The sequence below is a fragment of the Aulonocara stuartgranti genome (genome assembly GCF_965226115.1).
Source record: "Aulonocara stuartgranti genome assembly, chromosome: 16".
Taxonomy (NCBI): domain Eukaryota; kingdom Metazoa; phylum Chordata; class Actinopteri; order Cichliformes; family Cichlidae; genus Aulonocara; species Aulonocara stuartgranti.
In genome coordinates this window covers 11,227,159-11,248,493 of record NC_138952.1, presented here as the reverse complement: position 1 = coordinate 11,248,493, position 21,335 = coordinate 11,227,159, and the positions used below count along the sequence as shown (strand labels likewise).

The 21,335-nt window shown below is 42.8% G+C and overlaps 2 protein-coding genes across 2 annotated transcripts in view; one reads left to right on the top strand and one right to left on the bottom strand.

Moving 5' to 3' along the window:
• LOC309691112 (general transcription factor IIF subunit 2-like) overlaps positions 1 to 21,335 on the bottom strand; it is a 66,356-nt gene that overhangs the window by 30,251 nt on the left and 14,770 nt on the right. The gene's annotated exons all lie outside the window — the stretch shown is intronic.
• kctd4 (potassium channel tetramerization domain containing 4) lies at positions 444 to 2,392 on the top strand. The gene has a single exon (XM_082508659.1). It carries the CDS (start codon positions 787 to 789, stop codon positions 1,561 to 1,563), a length of 777 nt encoding a protein of 258 aa, XP_082364785.1. The 5' UTR covers positions 444 to 786; the 3' UTR covers positions 1,564 to 2,392.

Sequence of the window (21,335 nt, the reverse complement as noted above, 5' to 3'; positions counted from 1 at the left end):
TACATGAAACGAGGCCAGCCGCCTCCTCCCCGTCATGACCGGAGATTTCAGACAGATTCCAGTTCACATGAAGCGCTGTGTGGTAAAACAGATGGATCTGGCTGCAAAAAGGAGTTTCATATTCAGACTCACACACGCTGAGACAATTTCACACCACAAAAATTATGGAAGCAACCCTCCCCCCTCCATCTGGTGAAAGCATGGCTTGCGTGCATGTGTGTGTATGTGTGTGTTAACTAACAGCTAGAGCTGAGCTTTGCACCTTTTTTATCCAAGATAATTAAAGACAGAGTGAAAGAAAGAAAAAGAGCGAGCTTCTGGAGTCTGTACTCCTCTGATGTTTGCTCACATACTCCCTCTCTCTCCTCCCTGTATGTGACGCTGCCTGCCCACCCACTCTTAAAGAGAGAGAGAGAGACAGAAAGAGTAGAAGAGACAGAGAGAAAGAGAGAGAGAGACAGCGAGAGGAGGGACACGGAGCAGAACAGAGAGCGAGTCTGTTTTCAGCTCCCAGTTCACTGTCGCTCCTCTGCCAGGCAGCACTCACCCATCCACCATCACACGCTCTCAGACACATTTGCTCTCACTATACAGACAGCTGACAACACCTTCTCATTTCCTCTGCTGCCGCACCGACCCACAAAGTCAGATCCAAAGGAGAGGGGGGAAGAGAAAGAAAAAAAAACTGACTCGATTGGTACCGAGCACACACAGACACACACGCGCACAGCTGAGCAGACACACCAGCTCCGAGGCTGGGTCGAGGCTGGAGAGGGCGTCTGGAGAATGGAATGGGACCTCAGCAGGATGGAAAGTGAACTGAGGCACATCAACCCGGACCTGCTGCAGCCCAGCAAGAGCTTCAAGAAGCCCTCCTCGGGCACCATCACCCTCAACGTAGGGGGGTTCCTGTACACGGCCCACCGGACCACCCTTGCCAAACAACAGGGCTCGTTTCTCGAGGAGGTGGCCAACGGTAAGAAGGCGGTCCAGCACACCGATTCCATGGGCAACCCCTTCATCGACAGAGATGGTCCGGTTTTTCGCCATGTGCTCAACTACCTCCGAACAGGAGAGCTCCAGCTGCCCGATGACTTCCGGGAGGCGGGGCTCCTGCGACGAGAGGCCGATTTTTACCGCCTGACTGAACTGGTGGAGGCTGTGGTCGAGTGGGAAACTCAGAGGGCGGCACTGCGGGAACCCGCCTTCCTGGAGGTGACGGATAGCCACGAGAGGTCGCAGGGCCTCAAGGTGTACTGCAGTGACCCCGCCTTCATCGATAAGGTCAAAGGGCGGCTGGTGCAGATCTCCAAGAGCCGCTTGGATGGCTTTCCGGAAGAATTTGTGGTGTCATCCAACGTGATACAGTTCCGACACTTCATCAAGTCGGAGCCTGGCTCGCGGCTCGTTCTGAAGGAGGACAGCACATTCCTGTGCACACTTGACTGTCTGAAACTAGAGACAGTGATGCTAGCACTGAGATCGGGCTTCAAGCTTGTCACCTGCCTTGACAGCAGCAAAGGCTCCGTGGTGGTGGCCGAGGCCCTGCATTTTGTCAAGTAGGATGAAGATGATGAAGGGGGCGGGGAGGGGGAAGATAGAGGGAGAAAGGAAAGAGCCTGTTTCTATATCCACCCTGTGAGGTATTGGTTTGAAAGTGTTGTAAGATGTGCCGAGCTGTAATGCGTCATTGATAGAAGAACTGGTGGGTAGGTCTGTCGTACAGGGCAGGTTTTAAATGTTTACTGCACAATAGTGGCTTACACACACACGGGATACGTTTTTGGGTGATTGTTCTGAGCAGAATGGTATTTTAGCATCACCGTTTGCACTGCTTTGTATTTATAGAACTCAAAATGACCCACATCATCTTGACATTTATAGCATCTTTAACTGCATCTGGTTAGGTATCATGCAAAAGTTTAAGTGACGCGAAAGTCGACGGCGAGTCCTTTCACACAGAAGACGAGCGCGTCGAATTAAGGTTTTAAAAACTGCTTGTGTTGCGTGATGTGCCATTCAGCTTTTACTACAGCCTGTGTGTGCACACGTGTGTGTATGTGTGCTGGCGTGCGTGTGTGTCCACTGCTAAACCCACCCCTGTGTGCTGTGTTTAGTTGGTTTAATAGCTTGTGCTCAGTTTATTACCCTCTGGAGCCTGAAGGGACAGCCACAGCTCATTCGGATCGATTTGGATGGACAAAGCGAACTTCACAACCAAATGTTTGAGTTTTGAGTGCAAAGAACTGTGATTATTGTAAGGGCTTTGAATCTAGCATGATGCATGTGCACTAAATAAACTGTGTGTTTGTTAGTGCTGTGAGCCTCTGTGAAGCCAGTGACACAAAAAATAAAATGCCTATTACTTTTCAATGTGAGTATTTTACAAATAAAAGTGAGACTAAAACTCTTGGGTCAGAGTGTTTTGACGTTTAATGTCGCTGCTTTTGTGTGACAAACCTCACAAAAACTGCTTCTGTTAATGAGGAAACTTATTTTATACTATCAGGCAGCAAGTCTTAGTATTAGATTATTTTTCTTTCATACAATAGCTTAAAAGCTACACTTATAACCATTTAGTCCTGACCCTGCTGAACTTACAGTCTGTACAGAGTGAGACTGTTACCCACTGAGTCAGACAGGAGCATTATTAATGTTACGTATCCAAATGGGAGTTATACACAGACTTGGCTCTTGCTTACAGCCAGTACTTTTCCATGCTATAAATGATGCACTTCTGCAGTTCTCCAAACATGTGAAACACTGTTTTCCACATCTGGAAAATTAAAAGGAGAAGGGAGTCTTTTCCACGGTTTTACATGCCGGCCAGTGGAAACCTGTAGAAATTACCAGGTTTGTGATATTATTTCCTCTGATGCTGTTCCACGATGTACTGTTCAGATCACGCAGCGCTGCAAAGTAGCTAAACATCATTAACTGCAAAAAAACCCCAAGACATGGAAGCAAAAATGTTAGATAGAGGCACAGCAGTCAAAGATCTCAGAAATATAATGTACAGGAAATTCCTAAAGGAGCTTCCAGGGGGTGAAAAGGGTTTCAAAACGTATTTTATGGCAAAGTGTGGAAACTGTTAAAGCAGTTATTAATGCAGTTTCACATCACTGAAATTATAATTAACAAAACGATAATAAATTGTCAGAAAAGTAAAGGTGCAAGACTTGCTTCTAGAAGGACTTTGATTCAATCTGAAACAAAGCTCTATAGTTTCATTTGCCTTCTTGCAATATGCCACATAAAACTATCAGAGGGGCTACAGATACAGTTAGCGGTTAGTACAGAATTTGAATGCTCTGTATTTTTGGCCGCAAAACCACGCTTTCTTAAATATTTTTAAAAAAAATATCTAAATGAACAAACCTCTCTCGCTTATACAGATACATTAAAAAAATAAATAGAAAATAACAGCAATAGGCAACAGGTCCACTCTAAGGAGAGCACCTGACATCAATATAAAAGTCACTACTTCTCATAACGCTGCAGAGTATGCAGATGTGCTGCTGCGTAATCAGAAAGATTTCTACAAGTTAAATAAAGAGAAAGATTGCCGTGGAGCTCTGGTACAAATCTCTGACTGCACGTCAACAGTGATACAGTGAGGCTCACTGTGTGTCCTCGCCAGCGTGTCTGCAAAAAGGGTCCTAATTCAGCCCACCGACATCTGCAAAGTGTAAAAAATTGCAGTGAAGTCTTTAACTAGTGTAATATTTCCGTAAAGTAACCTGCCAGCTGTACGACAGTTGATTGAATCATAAAGTTGCAAAATATTAAAATAGCTGGAAAAAACTACGTGTGATAGTTTTGTGCCTTTCCACTAATCTACATGTAAATACAGACTGTATGAATGTGGAGAAACTGGGATACAGTGTTGAAAAAGCCAAAAAAAAAACCCCAAACAAACACTTTCCTATGGCTCAGGTGAAAATTTTTAAAGCGCGTTTAAAAAAAATCAGTGCTTTTAAAAGCAAAAATCAAACTATAGGCTCAACAAATGTTGCCAATAAACTAAAAGACGCTGTTTTAAATTGATGTTCTGCTTTATTTGAGAATATGAGCCACATTAGTTAAAGTATTTTAATCATTCCTATCATATTTTCTACAGCATTTCTTTTTTATTTTCACAGGAATCCTGCAAGATTACCTCTCTAATATGAGTTCAGTGTAAGTAGCTCCAACTTGGTTACAACGCTCATTATGTTTAAAGCAAAGTCTCCCATTATTATGCAACAGCGTCTGTCACACAGTCTAATCAAAACATGCCCTGCTCTCACCCTCACACCGCCTGCTACAGTAACTGACAGCCCAAGTCGTGCTGCCTCCACAGTGCACCAGCTTCCCCTGCCGCAGCCTCGAGGGAGCCCCTTCAAACCCGTCCAGCTCTAGTGGAGATATTTGGCATTTTAAAACTGGGTCATACTCTGGGATGAATCCTGCCCTCCTCCCCCAAGGAGAATCTCTTTTTATCCCTTTTATCACTGTACCCTGATTTGTGTCATGCATCTAAGCAGCTAGTAACAGGTAACAAGTAATCATTACCTGCAAAGTCCAACTTTGCAATATTGTACTGGTCAAAAGTGCTAACCGTAGGTGTGCTTATTTTAATAGCAGGTGGATTAGTAAAATGATCTAATCAGCCTCCTGGGAGATGATGCAGAAATTTCATAAGTTCGTGACTGCAGGAATGGAAAACACATTTCACTCTGTGAGACCACTGTAATGCAAATCAATGACTAAACATGGAAGACGCTGCTTTGATTTCATCAGGTGAAACATTCCTGGCTCAAACATAATATACATCAGGAAAATCAATGGCACTGATATTACACAGGTACAGAGCTAAGTGATGGAAAACTTCTTTAATTTGAATGCACTGAGAAGTAGAATTATATGCCCCTGAGGCAAATAACTAGACAGTAAATCATCAAATATCTACTCCTACACTTTCACAAAGGATGGAAAAGAACTAAATCAATACAACAAACGGAGATATGCAAATGAGTTTCTCCTATGAGTCTATTTCCTTTCTAAACCGCTTAAATCAAGTTCCTCGTGATGAATACAAACTTAGCTTCAGATCTAAAAGTAGAGGCTGTGTTTACACGGAGCCTAATATTCTGATCATAAACTGTTTAAAATCTAAAACTGGATTCAAATATTTAAACACATAAATCAGGTTAACCAAGCTTGGTTCAATGGTGGTGATCTTCATGTTCACTCCCTCTGTTCTGATGTAAAATGCATGACGATATTTGCCCCGTGTGTCCATCTCTTTCCAAACAAATGGCAGCTTCCAACAGATAGTTACAGTCAAGTTTAACATCCATCTAAATGTTGCAGCAGAAATCGCCGCTGATAAGACCAGGCAATGTTTTTCTGATCTTCTGTTGTCCATCTTTGGTAACGAGAGTTTCCTGTTCTTGGGCGACAGGAGTGGCATCGGATGTTCCGCTGCTGTAATCCATCTGCTTCAAGGTTCAACATGTTCAGAGATGATCTTCTTCATACTATTGTTGTAACAAGTGGTTGTTTGAGTTGCTGCTGCTTTCTGATCAGCTTCAAGCACTCTGGTCATTCTTTTCTTACCTCTGGCATCAACAAGGCATTTTCACCCAGAGAATTGGCGCACACTTATGTTTTCTCTTTTTTGGACCAATCTCTGTAAACCCTGGAGATGACTGTGTGGGAAAATCCCAGCAGATCTGCAGTTTCTGAAACACTCACAACAGCCCAACTGGCACCAACAATGATGCCAAAGTCACTTAACTCCTCTTTATCCCCATTCTGATGTTCAATTCGAGGAGGTCGTCCTGACCGCGCCTACATACCTAAATGCAATGAGTTGCTGCCATGTGATTGGCTGTTAAAATATTTGTGTTAAAAAGCAGTTAATCAGATGAACCTAATAAAGCGACTTGGACGTTTGTCATTTGTAGTTAAGTGTTTGTCTTTGCTTTAAACTTCAACTAACACTCAAACTAATAAAAAAAAAACCCTGAAAAGCTAAACTGATATAAGCAACTGAAGTCCAGAAACTAAATGAAAGTAAGTTGAAATAAAAAGACAACATCAAAAGGAAATAAAAAACTAATGAAAAACCCGACGACACTAACTGAACAAATCCTCTGTGCATAGTTTGCTCTTAATGCCAACTTTTAGATGAATTAGAGAAACAATAACGAGAAACAGTTGAGACAAGATTGAGTAACACTGATGAGGAGAAATATATAACATGTATTTAAAACATTCACTGTGGTGCAGTCATTTCAATCATAATGAAAAAAAAATGCATGGTAGCAACTATAGCTACAGTACTTTCTCTTTAAAATTGAAATTTAAACACATACCCCGAAAGCAGGGGTCTCAAACTCGTGGCCTGGGGGCCACTTACAGCCCGCGTCACCCCTACCTGTGTATTGACAGGAAGAAATGTAATGAAATTTGGCCCTTGAAGTTACCGTTTTTGTTAGGGAGGATTTGCTTGTTGTAGAGTGCAATGTTAAAATAAGTTCTTTAAAAAGCAAAACATTATTTAATATGAAGGCGATATGAGCAGAGAGTACAAACATGTTGAAGGATTGGCTGTGTTAGTTCAGTGAGAGAAAAGCAGTCAAAAAGTAATGTGTACACTTATGTCGCCATTTTCATTTTGTTAAATACAAACAAAATTATAGCAGAAGCGCTGCCACGTGTCTGGAATATTTTCAGAAAGATTTGTGGGTGTTTTCTTGTTTGTTTGAGTTTTATTTATACTACTTGAACACTAAAGTGGCCCTCACATGAGATGATTGTGCCAGCAGTGGCCCACAGGTCATTTAAGTTTGAGACCCCTGCAGTAAAGAAATAACTAAATACCAAATAAAGATTTAGAGAGTGAATTTCATACTATTTAACACACATGTCCTCCCACATGCAGGTTCATTGAACGAGAAAGGGGAAAGAGACATTATTGAGTGTTTGCCTGTGATGGCTGCAGCGTTTAAACAAACGTGCTGGTACTGGGCGACATTTCCGGCACCGAAGCAAACACACACACACACACACACGCACAAAGCCTGGCGTACATTCAAACAATGCTAAGAGGGATGCGTCAAGATCCATTTATGGAAACTTGTGGGAGTGGAAATGTTTAAATTCAATTGTCCCAAATGGTGACAGGCATTCATCTCCTCTTCTTGTTAGGTGTGGAAAATCCTCCACGAAGCAAGTTACATTGCCTCTCGCTGCCTCTGCTGGATCTGTTCGTTACTGAGCATGCCCATATGGAGAGCAACAATCAGCCACCTTCTGACGACTAGCAGCTCTTGTTTTACTTCTAACTGCGCTCCCCCCGGCACGGCAGCCGAAACCATCTGCTCCAGCAGGGGGATGTCGTCAAACCGACAACCCAGGCGCCACCACCTTCCTCCCCCGACTCATGACTCACACGCCCACGTCAACCTCTGACATCAGGCGAACCTAATCCACAGCCCACGCCTCGCAGACAAACACAGACGACAAATACACAAACACACATGGTAGGAAAGTAAAGCGCGAACACCTTGAAGAGGAGATTCGCCCAGTGAAGCTGTGATGCTCACATGTCACTCACGCTTTACTGTCAACAACATCAAACTCGAGGCAGGTTTTAATTGCACATCACCTTCATGCATTTTTTATGAGCGTGACTGCTTCACTTATTAGTTGCGGGGGTCAAAGAGATCCACGCCTCATCAAAAGCTGGGAAAAGGGCGACGAGAGCGGTGGCAGGGGCAGGTGGCGATGAGGAGAGAGGCGGTAAAAGCAGAGAGGGAAAACTCAAATATCAACAGTCTTATCTCAGTCTTTTCACCTGTTGCCAGGCAAACTCAACTCCCTCTGTCGCTCCAACACACCCCTCCTTATCATGACGGCTCAGTCGTGTGGTGCCGCTCAGCCAGAAAATGACTAACATACCTCAGATTTTTTTTTTTTATCTTTCAATCACAGAAAGAGAAGCAAAAGCAAAGAAGAAGGAGGAGGAGGAGGTGGTGGTGGAGGAAGGATGAAATGAAGAAGGAGAGGGGGAGGGGAGGTCAGGCCCCTACTGCTTTCAGACTCAGCGCAGACAGCAGTAATATCAAAAAGAGATATCCAAGTATGAACGTGTAGAATCTGTGGATTCTTTGGTACTGGAAGCCTTGTGGGCTTCTGTTTGCAGCACAGGACTTTTATTTCCCACTTTACAGCCTGTATCATAGAGAAAGCACTGAGTCACGGTTAACACTGTTCACACAGGGCAAAGAGTGGTTTGTAATTAGTGGACAGATACCAGCTGAACAGGTCAAACGTGTTAAGTTCTAACATTTCCATTGGTACTTTATTCCTTTCTCACCCGCTATATGTGTAAAAGCCCCTAATGCAACAGTAGGCCATTTGTTAGTTCTAGCTTTTTTTGTGCATATATATATATATATATATAGAGAGAGAGAATATGGACAGCTGGGACATCAAGCTTTTAATAGACTTGATGAAACCTTGGAAGCGTTGGCTAAAATTAATCTAAGAACCAGTTAAAGATCATTGTCTGATTATTATTTAGCTTTTTATTAACCTTTTAAAAATATATCTGGATCCAAGTCCGATTTTAAACAGCAGCAGCAGCAGCCAGCTCACATATGAGGTTGCCGCTTATCGTCTACAACTATTTCTACTTGAGGCACTCATGACTCACTGCTGTTGCCTCCTAAACGAGAGGCGCATCTTCTCAGGAAAGACAAGCCTTCACTGCAGGATTAGGAACAGAAGTCAAAACAGGAAACAAACAGATTGCAACGTTTCTTCCCCCTTTGAGGTTTTCTTGTCTGATCTTTGCAGACTGTTGCTGATATCCTGGGCTCCTTACACTCATGCACTGACGTATTTTAGAAATGACAACAGAAACAGGACATGCTCACTCAAAGCAGAGCCCAGCAATGCTGCACATGTCTCTGGAGGAAGTTTGGGTTTTTTTTTTATGTGGTGTTTTTATTTGTTTTATCAGTTTTATAGTTTCTGTGCTTTTGAAGTTGTTAAAGCTGTAAAAAGTGGGCAGAGCTCATATTAAACCCTATGGAATAAGAATAGGATGTCATTCAAGTTCATATGCACATGAAGGCAGATGAGGGAATACTTCTAGCATTGTAGTGCACATTCTAAATGGAAAGGTTGAGAGTTTTGTGTCACTTGGCATGGAATGCCATGGAAGATGTGCGTGTTGTCCCATGGAGCAGTGATGGAAACAGGGAAGGTGATCTGCACTAGATCAACATTACAGCTGAGTTTAAACCTCTGCTGAAATCCTGTGAATACCATCTTCTCCTCATCACCCAAATACGGGACCTGGTGTCGGGATAATTAACTGCGGGTTGCATCTTTTCTGCGCAGGAGGTCGGCACCGCTGAGACTGGAGGCCACAAAGAGACACACGTCTCTGCTGCCGGCTGCTACTGGATGTATTTCTGCAGCTCCATAAAAAGACTATTTTTTAATGATCCCTTTATGAATTTTCTCTTTGCTTAACCTTTGGATTTTATTTAGTTAGTTTTATTTAGTCATTCTTATTTGTGGTTTAGTATTTCTGTGTTTTATGGTTTCAGGAAACGTTAAAAGTGACTCCATGGTTACCATCGCTCTTTTTGCTCCTAAGCTGCTGGCTGTAATACTGTTTCTACCTTTTTATTCTCCTGTTAAATTCTCCGTATACACACAGACACACTCATTCATACACGAGACACTACTTGTGATGTCACTTTCACCCCGTGTCACTCTACAAAGAAACAACATGCATAAACAGTCTGTTAACAGACTGACATCCCACCTGATGAAGACCCTGGAGCGGTTGGTCCTGGCTCAGCTTCGGCGCCTAATAAGCTCATCACTGGACCCACTTCAGTTTGCCTACCAGCCTGGCATTGGAGCGGATGATGCCGTCATTCACCTCCTACATCGTTCCCTCGCTCACCTGGAGACCGCTGGAAGCACTGTGAGAATAATGTTCTTTGATTTCTCCAGTGCCTTCAACACCATTCTTCCCTCGGTTCTAAAGGACAAGCTGGAGAACTCTGGAGTGGACCATCACCTCACTACCTGGATCCTGGACTACCTCACCGACCGACCACAGTATGTGAGGACTCAGGGCTGTGTGTCGGACAGGGTCGTCTGCAGTACGGGGGCCCCACAGGGAACGGTTCTGGCTCCGTTCCTCTTCACCATCTACACTGCAGACTTCTCCCACAATTCCACCCAGTGCTTCCTGCAGAAGTTCTCTGATGACTCTGCAATAGTCGGCCTCATCACTGATGGGGACGACAAGGAGTACAGAGGTCTGACCCAAGACTTTGTGGACTGGTGCCAGCTGAACTACCTCCAGATCAACGCCAGTAAAACCAAGGAACTGGTGGTAGACTTCCGCAGGCACAAGCATTCTCCACTGCAACCACTGAACATCCAAGGTATGGACATTGAGGCTGTGGACAGCTACAGGTACCTTGGTGTTCATCTGAACAACAGACTGGACTGGACTCATAACTCAGACGCCCTCTACAGGAAAGGGCAGAGCAGGCTGTACCTGCTGCGGAGACTCAGGTCGTTTGGAGTGGAGGGCCCACTCCTGAAGACCTTCTATGACTCTGTTGTGGCTTCTGCTATCTTTTATGGCGTGGTCTGCTGGGGCGGCAGCATCTCTGCTGGGGACAGGAAGAGACTGAACAGGGTGATCCGAAGGGCCAGCTCTGTTCTAGGATGCCCTCTGGACCCAGTGGAGGTGGTGAGTGACAGGAGAACGGCGGCTAAGCTGTCATCCCTGATGGACAACATCTCCCACCCCATGCAGCAGACTGTGACAGCACTGAGCAGCTCCTTCAGTGGGAGACTGCGGCACCCACGGTGTGGGACGGAGAGATTTCGCAGGTCTTTCCTCCCCACTGCTGTCAGACTCCATAATAAAGACTTTAACTGATCAAGCACACACATCCATACATATGCAATAATACTAAGTGCAATAATCCTTTCTGTCATCGTTGTATTTTTACTCAGTTGTATATAGTATTTGTATTTGTATTCTATTTTTATCTTATTGTATATTTTATTTTATTCTACTGTATATAGTATTTTATTTTATTCTATTCTGTACAGTTGTGTACTGTATTTATTCTTATTGTATTCTAATTTTTGCCTCATAACTTTTGCACTGTCCACTTCCTGCTGTGACAAAACAAATTTCCCACGTGTGGGACTAATAAAGGTTATCTTATCTTATTTTATCTTAAATACCATTTACATAAATGTTGGTGTACATTTATGTAGCTCAATGAAGAAAGGGTAACTGTGGGAAATCAACCATTATGCAGAGATGCTAATCAAAGAGCCTGACGGCAGTGGCACTGTGTGCTCAAATGCTGAGAGCTTCTTCAAGGACATAGCACCAAAAAAAAAAACCAAACAAAAAAAACCAACACACATGGCAAGCACAGACAGTGGCTACGGTGGACAGTTTAATTGTTTCTAATACTCAGTTTCTCTTCACTACAAAGAAGATCATCATGGCAAAGACTAAAGGACTAAAGAGAACAAACACAAACAAGAAAAGAAAACACTGGTTGTTATTAGGTAGCACCTAAAGACAGCACCATGCACGGACCATAAAGTAACCAAATTACAGCAGAACAGTTCCCAAATTGGAAAACCAAAAAAAAAAAAGAGATGAGAAATAGATGCAAGAAGTTGTTTTTCTGATGTCATTAGTTGCATTTTCCTAAACAATTATATTTTTTTCTAAAGGCCTAAAAACTCACTCCTGCAACAGCATTTTTACTCAAATTCAACCCTGAAGCCACTCATTGGGCATGAGACCAATGCCTTTGTTCCCAGTGCACCTCTGCAGCTTGTTGTAGAAACAAATAAACATCCTCAAACTCGCTGTTGTAGAAAACAAGCTTATATCACAGAACCAGTGTGAAGCTGGAAAATGTGGAAGAGACCATATACTGTAAAATGAAAAAGACGTGGCATTTAATAATGAATAAACTCTGAATAAAAAAATAAATATTGAGAGAATAAAATGGGGGCAGGCAGAAACACAGACAATAGAAGTGGTAAAGAGGGCAGATCAGAAATAGAAAGATACAAAAAGGATCTCCAGCAGAGCCGAGGCAGAGCCGGAATAATGTGGAGGAGGAAATCAGAGCAAACCTGCCCTCCACCTTTCCAGAGCATGTGTGAAAGTGATAATCAACGCACTCTGACACAACACGACATCACAGGCCGAATCACACGAGTGTGTCTGAGTGTGCGTGCGTAGCTGTGTGCATTACGTGCATCCGTGCGAATTAATTAACGTCTGTGATTTAAAAAAAAGTCTCTTTGGAGCGATGTTATTAATGCTGCGCTGTTTCCGTTCCATAATTTGTGATCTGTGCAGCGTTCAGGACTCCGAAACGACACGCAGACCTGGAATGACGCGGGTGAAACAAAACGATCTGGTTCACTTGTGCTGAATTTATTCAGGTGGGACCACAACGCAGCACTCACTGCCCATCTGTGGCATTTTTAGGAATTATATAAAGTCATGAGAAATTCATGAGAAATGCAGCAGGGGTGACTTGTTTTTGTACTGATGAGTATCCATTTAGTTTTACGGCTGGAAGTTATGTATTATTACTGGTGTGGCCAACAATTGCTCGCAAACTTGTTGTGCCTTTAATGAAATTAGCCTAAAATTAATATGAATTAGCATGAATTAATTATGCATTGTTTATTACAAGCCCATTTCAGTTTGGGTGAATTAAATTTTTAGATGTCTGCAAACCTTTTTGAATGTGTTTTGATGCACTTATCTGGCAACAAGGGTGGATTAATTATGTATTCTTAACAGCTCATCCAAGAAATTGGTGCTTCATTTTTGGTGAGTGAAAGTCCAAGATTCTATTTATCTGTTACTTCCACGCTATCGTCCAATTATGGACACTTCTGCCTCCAATAAAACAAAAACAAAGTAGCAATGGCTAAAATGCTAATGTTGATGCATCAAAAAGACAACAACACAAACCAAAAAGTGACATCACAGTGGCTACATCCATGTCTGATAGGCTGCAGCACATTTGCTTTGATGCTTTGAGCTGTTCAACAAACTACATGATTGCACCATTTCCAAATAACTCAGTTTTTGTTTTGATTATGTTCTGCAATAAAAATGGCCACATATCAGAAAACACACACTCACCAGTCTTTTTATTAGGTATACCTGTTCAAGTGTTGCAGGAACTGCTGATCTACTGGAATCTTTCCACACAAGCTTCTCTAAGGTTTGCACAAAAAGGCCCAAAACAGAGAAAACATCCAGTGATCATCTGTGGATGAAGATACCTGGTTGATATCGGACAAGGGCCGGACAGCTTAAAGCTATTAAGAAAGCAACAATAACTCAAATAAATGCACTGGTACTGATGTAGTGCTTTTCTGCTCTAACTGAGCACGCTGAGCAACTGAGCACTTTTTACTATAAGCATCATTCATCCAATCACATACACACGATCATAAAAATGCTTTTTCCTATACAGTTTCATCACAGGTTTCAGTATGTTGCCTTCCACATGCAGGCGGAGGGAGCTGGGAAGCTGATCCCCCAGCTTGTAACCACTTGTTATAACCAAAGTATGCAGAAGAGCATCTCTGAATGCACAACACGTAGAATCTTGATGCTACAGCAGCAGAAGACCACAACAGGTCCCACTCCTGTTAGTTAAAAACAGGAAACTGATGCCATTTGCACAAGCTCATCAACACTGGAAAACAGAAGATTTGAAAAACACTGCCTGGTTTGACGGGTCAATAGATGCTCCAACAGTTGGATGGTAATTTCAGAATTTGGCGTAAAACCATATGAGAGCATAGATCCCTGCTTCCTTGTATCAGTGGGTCAGGCTGGTGTTGCACTGGTGTTGGGGATATTGTTTTGGCACATACAACAGAGGCTACCTGAGTATTTTTGCTGACCATGTCCTTCAATGTCGTTTTCTGCTTTCTTAAACGTGGTAATAGGTTCACTGTACAAACACCAGCTCCGAATACAGTAGAGCTGTTTCCAGCACCTTGCTAAATCTTAAATCTGAAATGCAACAAAAAAGGTGTACCTAATAAAGTGGGCCTGAGCGTGTATGGCAACACGGTTTTATCTGTGATAGACCAATATTAGCCGATAATATTGGCAAAGCAATCAATCATGTATTATTACTAGTTTTACTGTAACAGCGGTGTAGAGGTGTGGGTAAGCGAGCAGATTCCATTCATGTACCTGCAGCGTGTGTTATGCAATCTTGATTTGTTTGTGTGTCTTCAATAACTTTGTCTTTGTGCCTTTAGGAGGTACAGCAACAAACAACTGCCCAAGGCTCTACAAGAGATCCTGCCATAAAATATGCAGCAGTCAAGCGGTTTAAGACATCCCTGCCACGCCTGGCTCATCCTCAGCGGCAGAAATCTGAGAACAATGAGCGCAGCACCGGATTTATTTGGAAAATTAAAAGCAACAAATCTCTAATGAAATCCACACGGACGGGTGGGTGAGGAGCTTTTTAAGGCAGAATCCGACAAGTTTCTGCGCCGCTGAGTAAAACCCTCCCACATAAAACAAAATTACTTTTCTTTCTCAGACATCTCACACAGAAAGCATTACTAACGTATGGTTTGCGTGACCCGTGCATAGATAATATTTGATGTGGACAACCCCGCGACTGGATATAATTACATTTTTTAAAAAAAGCACCAATGTCAGCCAGAGTTTCCAACCAGCTCACGCACACAGCCCTGACAATAATGTGATACTTTTTTATTCATGTGTCAGCGTGCATGATCTCTACAAAAGGCAACCGTTGACTCTAATACACCTCTAAAAAGCCACTGCTGCAGGTCAGCTTGGCCTCTGGATGTTAAATACAGAAATGGGCTGTTAGAGTAAATTGGATTCCTCATTTTAAATGCAGCCATGGAGAGGCTGAAATAAAGCACAGTGCAGGCTCAGATACAAAAAGACAGATTGCAAAAAAAATTGGAGCTGGAGAACAGGGAAAAGAAGAGGGAATTATCAGAAATCATTTTGCCATGGAGGCTCTCTCTGTTTCGCTGCTTTGAACACTTTGTCTAAAAGAGCCAGAGAAACTGAAATGCATTTAAAACAACATGCCAAATATAAGCTGGTTGAGAAAAAGAAATCCATTAATATGATGGGCTTTGTAGACAGCAGCATGGGTCATCAAAGTAACAAAACCTCAGCATTTTCTGCATCTAACTTCACAGAAAACATTTCCCTCCAGCATGCATTACTAAAAAAAAAAAAAAAAAAAAAAAAAAAAAAAAAATCTTTCCAGCCTTTCAGCACCCCACTGACAGAGGCGAACGTTGTATCTACTGGCGACAGAACATCACATTTTAGCCCCTCTATCATTATTCAGGGTGTCACGTGTCGGCTGTGTGGGAGCGCAGCAGGGGATGGTTGAATAAACCTTTATTTCAAGAAGCAAAACAGAAACGAGAACACACATGGCATTTCTCTAGCCAAACAATTGCTGGCTCACTCTGTCATATTTTCACCTTGGGCAAAACAAAACATGCTTCTCTGAGAAGAATGGGAGCCAGTGATTCACCTTACTGTGACTACAGGGAAAAACAAATGTGAGATCTGCATTTCTGAGAAACCTGCAGGGTGCAAAAAAAAAAAAAGTTTAATTTTAATCCACATATTTTGATTTTCATTCTCTGCAGTAGCTTTTTTTATGCACAGAGAGGCACAAACCACCCACCTGTCCTAATGCTCTGGGTAATAGAAACATATTGCTAATATTTCAGTGATGTAAAGCTACAATGGCATACTGCGTCCATGTATCCCCTATATGTAACTGAATCAGATAATTTACAATTAAGTGCTCATATTTATTAGTGTTTTATACAATTTAACCAAACACCAACCTCGGGGGTGAAAAATTCAGTGAACAAGGAAGAGTTTAAAAAACTTGAGGCTGGCTCCAAAAGTGAGTCATGTTAAAAACAGAAGACTGTATATAAAAGATGGATGTTGATTCTGGGTCTAAACAGGAAGCCAATGTTTTTTTGCAAGAGTCTATGTGGAAATACAAACCTCATGTCATATGTCCCAAATAAACCCTTTTCAGATTAGAGAACTGGTTAAATTGTGAGTTTAAGCGTTACTGAATATGACTTTATGTTCACAACCTAAACCAAGGAGGTTATGTTTTTGTAGCTTTTTGTGTGCGTGTTATTCAGTTTGTAAACATGATAGCACGAAAAACTTTGTAGGGGTGTAGAGTGGGGTCATGTTAACAATCAACTAAAATCTTCAAGGTCAACTTAATGATTTACTTGGTTGGAAATTGACAACCTGTAAGGCTTGCAAGTTGTGCGAGTTGGTCATGTGGGTAAGCTCAGATGAGCTACTTTTTGGTAGTTTGGCAGTTCTAAAAACAAAATTGCTATGTCAAACTCAACTCAGCTTTTGGGTTAGCCTTTTGGGGCCTTAATTTTTTCAAATAAATCTGCTGGTTTAATGCCACTTTGTGGGTTAATGTGAGCCCAGGACACTTTCACAAAGATTCTTAATCTCAAGAGTTTGACTTTCTATTTAAAATAACATTTTTACCTTATTAAGGGTTTGAATTATACATTATTAGAGGTTGCTTTGAGTGCCAGGTAGGCGCACAGGACCGGTAGCTTTGCTTCAGTTGAACAGTCATAAAACTAGACCTCTTGATTGGATTTGTGGAGTCACGTTCAAAGAATTTTTAATGCAAATATCTTATGAATTACATCAGAAGACCTCTATGAAAAGACTATCGAGGGAACAGTTCACCCTGCCCGGGATAGGGTTACCGGGGCCCCGCCCTGGAGCCAGGTCCGGGGAGGGTGCCCGAGGGCGAGCGTCTGGTGGCCGGGCCTAAGTCCATGGGGCCCAGCCGGGCACAGCCTGAAAAAGGGACATGGGCCCATCTTCCTGCAGGCCCACCACCCGCAGGAGGCATCGTAGGGGTCGAGTGCAATGTGAGTCGGGCGGCGGCCAGGAACGGAGGCCCTGGCGGGCCGATCCCCAGCTACCAAGACTGGCAATTGGGACATCCAGTTGAGGTGGTTCGGGCATCTGACAAGGATGCCCCCTGGGCGCCTCCTGGGGGAGGTTTTCCAGGCATGTCCCACCGGTAGGAGGCCCCAGGGCAGACCCAGGACACACTAGAAAGATTATATCTCTCAGCTGGCCTGGGAACGCCTTGGTGTTCCCCCGGATAAGCTAGAGGAGGTGGCTAGGGAGAGGGAGGTCTGGGCTTCTCTGCTTGGGCTGCTGCCCCGCGACGCGGCCCCGCATAAGCGGAAGAAAATGGATGGATGGATGGATCTTATGAATTATATTGATTGTTACTATTCTGTGGCCCAGACTGTCTGAGACATGAGTCTGTAGGTTTTTACCTCACACCTATAGTTCTACTGACTCATCTAGTCTGTTTTTCTCTAAGTTTTAAATGGTTTAAAATCCAATTTTTTTATTATTATAATCAACAAAAACATCCAGTTAAGAATTTAAAAAAAAAGGGGACAAGATAAAGGACCGTCCCTCCAAGTATCGTCACATTAAACTAATTTTAAAATCAAATCAGCAGTCAGAAACATCCTCTGCTTGCTCTCATTTACAGATAATGTTATAATGATAATGGCTGCATGTTGCCCCACACACACACACACACACACACACACACACACACACACACACACACACACACACACACACACACCTGGGCTGTGGGTCTGTGTTGTGTCATTTATGTGCAGAAAAGGAGACATGAAAACTGCAATGAGGCAGATTTAATTTATTACCATTATAATCATATTAATTTAATCCATCAACGGAAAATAAGATGAAAAATTGCTTTGAATTGCGAGTTACTGACCACTAACGATCCACAAAGTCATCCCCCATTTCCACAACTCTAACATACACAGTGGGTGCATCCTACTAAACAAGCCTGCAACTGTGAGCAGACAACTTAGCACTCCACCTTCTTCTAAAAACAATATGAGAATTCCTGTTTTTAGAAGGAAAACAGGACTTTTCAAACCAGTGGGTGATATCATGGTGATGACATCCATCTTTTAAATACAGTCTATGGTTTTGGCTATATGACACCATTCCTCTTGGTTACATGTAATTTATATAAACATGTTTTTCACATAAATAATCCAAATGCATTTGTTCTTTAGGCATAATTGCACACGCCATCACCAAGTGCACTTAGCTGAAACTGTCCAAACCATTTATATCACAGAGGCTAAAAAAAAAAAAAAAACCCCAACAACAACACAGCAAACCCCACCACCACCTCTCTATATAATTCAACAAAGTTGAAAAGAGCACCACAAACCACACTCTTTAATTTAAAAAATTAATTCAGTTAACGCAAATCTACAACACTTTCAACAGAAATATAACACTTTCATCACAGAGGGATTTACTGCAGGACTGATGCATTAGTTTGAACCATTTGTACCTAATAAACTAGGCACTGAGTGCATTTAAATGAGGCGGTGCTTTCACGATTCTGCTTAACTTGCAAGCAATTGAGCAGGCACTAAATATGTTTTTCATTCCTACGCAGTGGGGTGGCATGAGCTTTTAAAATGTATGTGTTGATTGGTAACAATGGATTCTTACGCTCCCGATGTGCAGCTACCAGCCCAAACGTGACCCGAATAAATGAGAGGAGGGAGACAAAGGAGGAAATAAAAGCACAAAGCTGAAAGTGAGGGTCTCCAGACACATAAACACAGCAAAACAAATGTCAGCTTGCGAACAAATTACTTCCAACAATACCTGTGACATTATATTTTCAGAGATATGCTCTGCGCTGCGAGAGAGCAGTGCAAAAGGAGAGAGCTGACAGCTTCAACCAGCCCTGACTGCAAGGATGCCCAAGAGGTTTGAGCCCAGTGAAAGCAGGCGGAGGGAGCTGGGAAGCCTCCCCACTGGCTTACCGCAGCCTTGACTCGCCTAACAAAACACAGAAAGACTGCTCCTTGACGTCAGCCAAGGAAACGGCCCAGCCTTTCCACTATTCGTGCACAACTTCTAGCATGGCGAGAGGATGGCTGAAAGCTGGAGATGAATACAAACAATTCATACTGGAAAGCCTGCTGAACGCTTCTGAATGAAGCCAGATATAACCAAGCATCGGCTGTTAGTGTCATCTAACTACAAAGCCATGCTTTTTTTCAAGAGGTATCCAGTCAAGAGATATTCCTCTCTAAAGCCTCAGCAATTCATAAACCACACTGGTGGAATGAACCTATAAAGCTAAGCCACCCGCACTCCTTCAATAAAACACCTACGACAGTCTGCCCGGGATCCAACCAGCAGCCTGCGCGCTTCCAGAACTTTTGAGCGTGATGCTACTGTGCAACAGGGATTTCAAATAACAACACAGGACAATTTCTGCTTTATATTTAGCCTGCTCACAGCCCTCTGAATCGCTGCCCACATTTCCACTTTTGTCTCTCTCGGAGATCTGATATTGTTGTTGTAAACGCATGCTTCCTGTTCGGAACAACAGCCAAGCCAATCAGTATTTATCAGTCAGACTACAGATGGTGACTTTATCAAGCTGTCGCACTCCAACACACAGGGTCACATCTTAAATATGGAGCTGCAGAGTGGGAGGAGGCCCTGGTTTTATAGATGCTCTCATAAGGAATCACAGTAGTAGGCATTTAGAAAACCTAAAGCAACGATCGCCATTACAGACACAGTTTCAAATGCCTTCCTCCGTCCGTTCCTCCAAGAATGACTTGGTTGGTGTGAGCAATGACAAATATTGCCCAGAATCCATCTGCACTCGCACTTAAAATGATTTATGCTCATTTCTAGCTCCATATTTCATCTCTTTAAATGTTCTCTTGATAATTAAAGATACTTCTTATTTTGTGTAGCCCCTCAGTTCACATGTGGCCTAAAATTTAAAACACGTGTTTATAGCTATGCTCCCTTTAAGCCAGCTTTCTTCTGATTGGCTGCCCCTCTCAGACAGAAGGTATGAATAGCAGGTGGTGGAAACCCCTGCGCTCACAGCCAGGCTCCTGTGCCTGAGATGACCATTTTAGGTATGTCCCCCTTTTCTTCATGAAACAGATTCAACAAGGTGCTGGAAACATTCCTCAGAGATTTTGGTCCATGTTGACATGACATGTTGTCGGCTCTATGTCCATGACGTGAATCTCCCTTTATACCACATCCTAAATGTGCTCTATTGGATTGAGATCTGGTGACAGTGGAGACAATCTGACTACCAGTTTGAAATGATTTGAGCTCTGTGACATGCCTGGTTATTCTGCTGGAAGCAGGTGCAATAAAATGATGGACATGAGTCTTTGAGTTTAAACAATGCTCAGTTGGTACCAGAGTACCAAAGTATGCTAAGAAGCTATCCCTCACACAGCACACTACTCATCAGACCAGGAAACATTTTTCCTGTCTTCTGTTGTCCAATTCTGGTGAGTGCATGCAAACAGTAGTCTCAGTTTCTTGTTCCTTGCCCACAGGAGTGGCACCTTGTGCCGTCTTCTGCTTCTGTAATCCATGTAGCCTTCAAATCAGCTCAGAGTAGCCTGGCAACTTCTCCTCTAACCTCTGGCATTAACAATTCATTTTCAACAAGAGAACTGCAGCTCACTGGATATTTTCTCTTTTTCAGACCATTTTGTATAAACTCTAGAGATGGTTGTTTGTAAAATCTCAACAGATCAGGAGTTTCTGCCTGCGTGGCACCAACCGCCACCCTGTGCCATGTTCAAAGTCACTGAAATCACCTTTGCCAGCTGCTTTTCTTCCTGGGTTATCTTTCTCAACAGAAAGTTCTCAGCATTGTGATGACGCACTACAACAAATTACACAGTGACATAACATCTCATCAACAACGAAACACAGACACATTCAAGATAAGCTCCTTAAAATATAACAAACCAGATACACCGCAACTGCTTCCTTTGCTTCAAGCTCTTCCCAGTGTTTAGCAAACTTTGTGACATACTTGATATCATTTCAGCATAAATAAATCTATTACTAAAGCACACAGACTTTAGAAATACGTTCATTTGTGGTCTGAAGCCTTCACAGCTTGATACAGTACTGTTCTTTGAACTAAAGGAAACACACCATCTTTACGGTATAACAAAGTTTGTTAACCTTCAGGGAAATCACTGTCCAGGCAGGAAACACTGTGAATCCATTTCACCTGGTTTGATTGTTTTGCAGGCGGTGGCCACAGACTATAGCT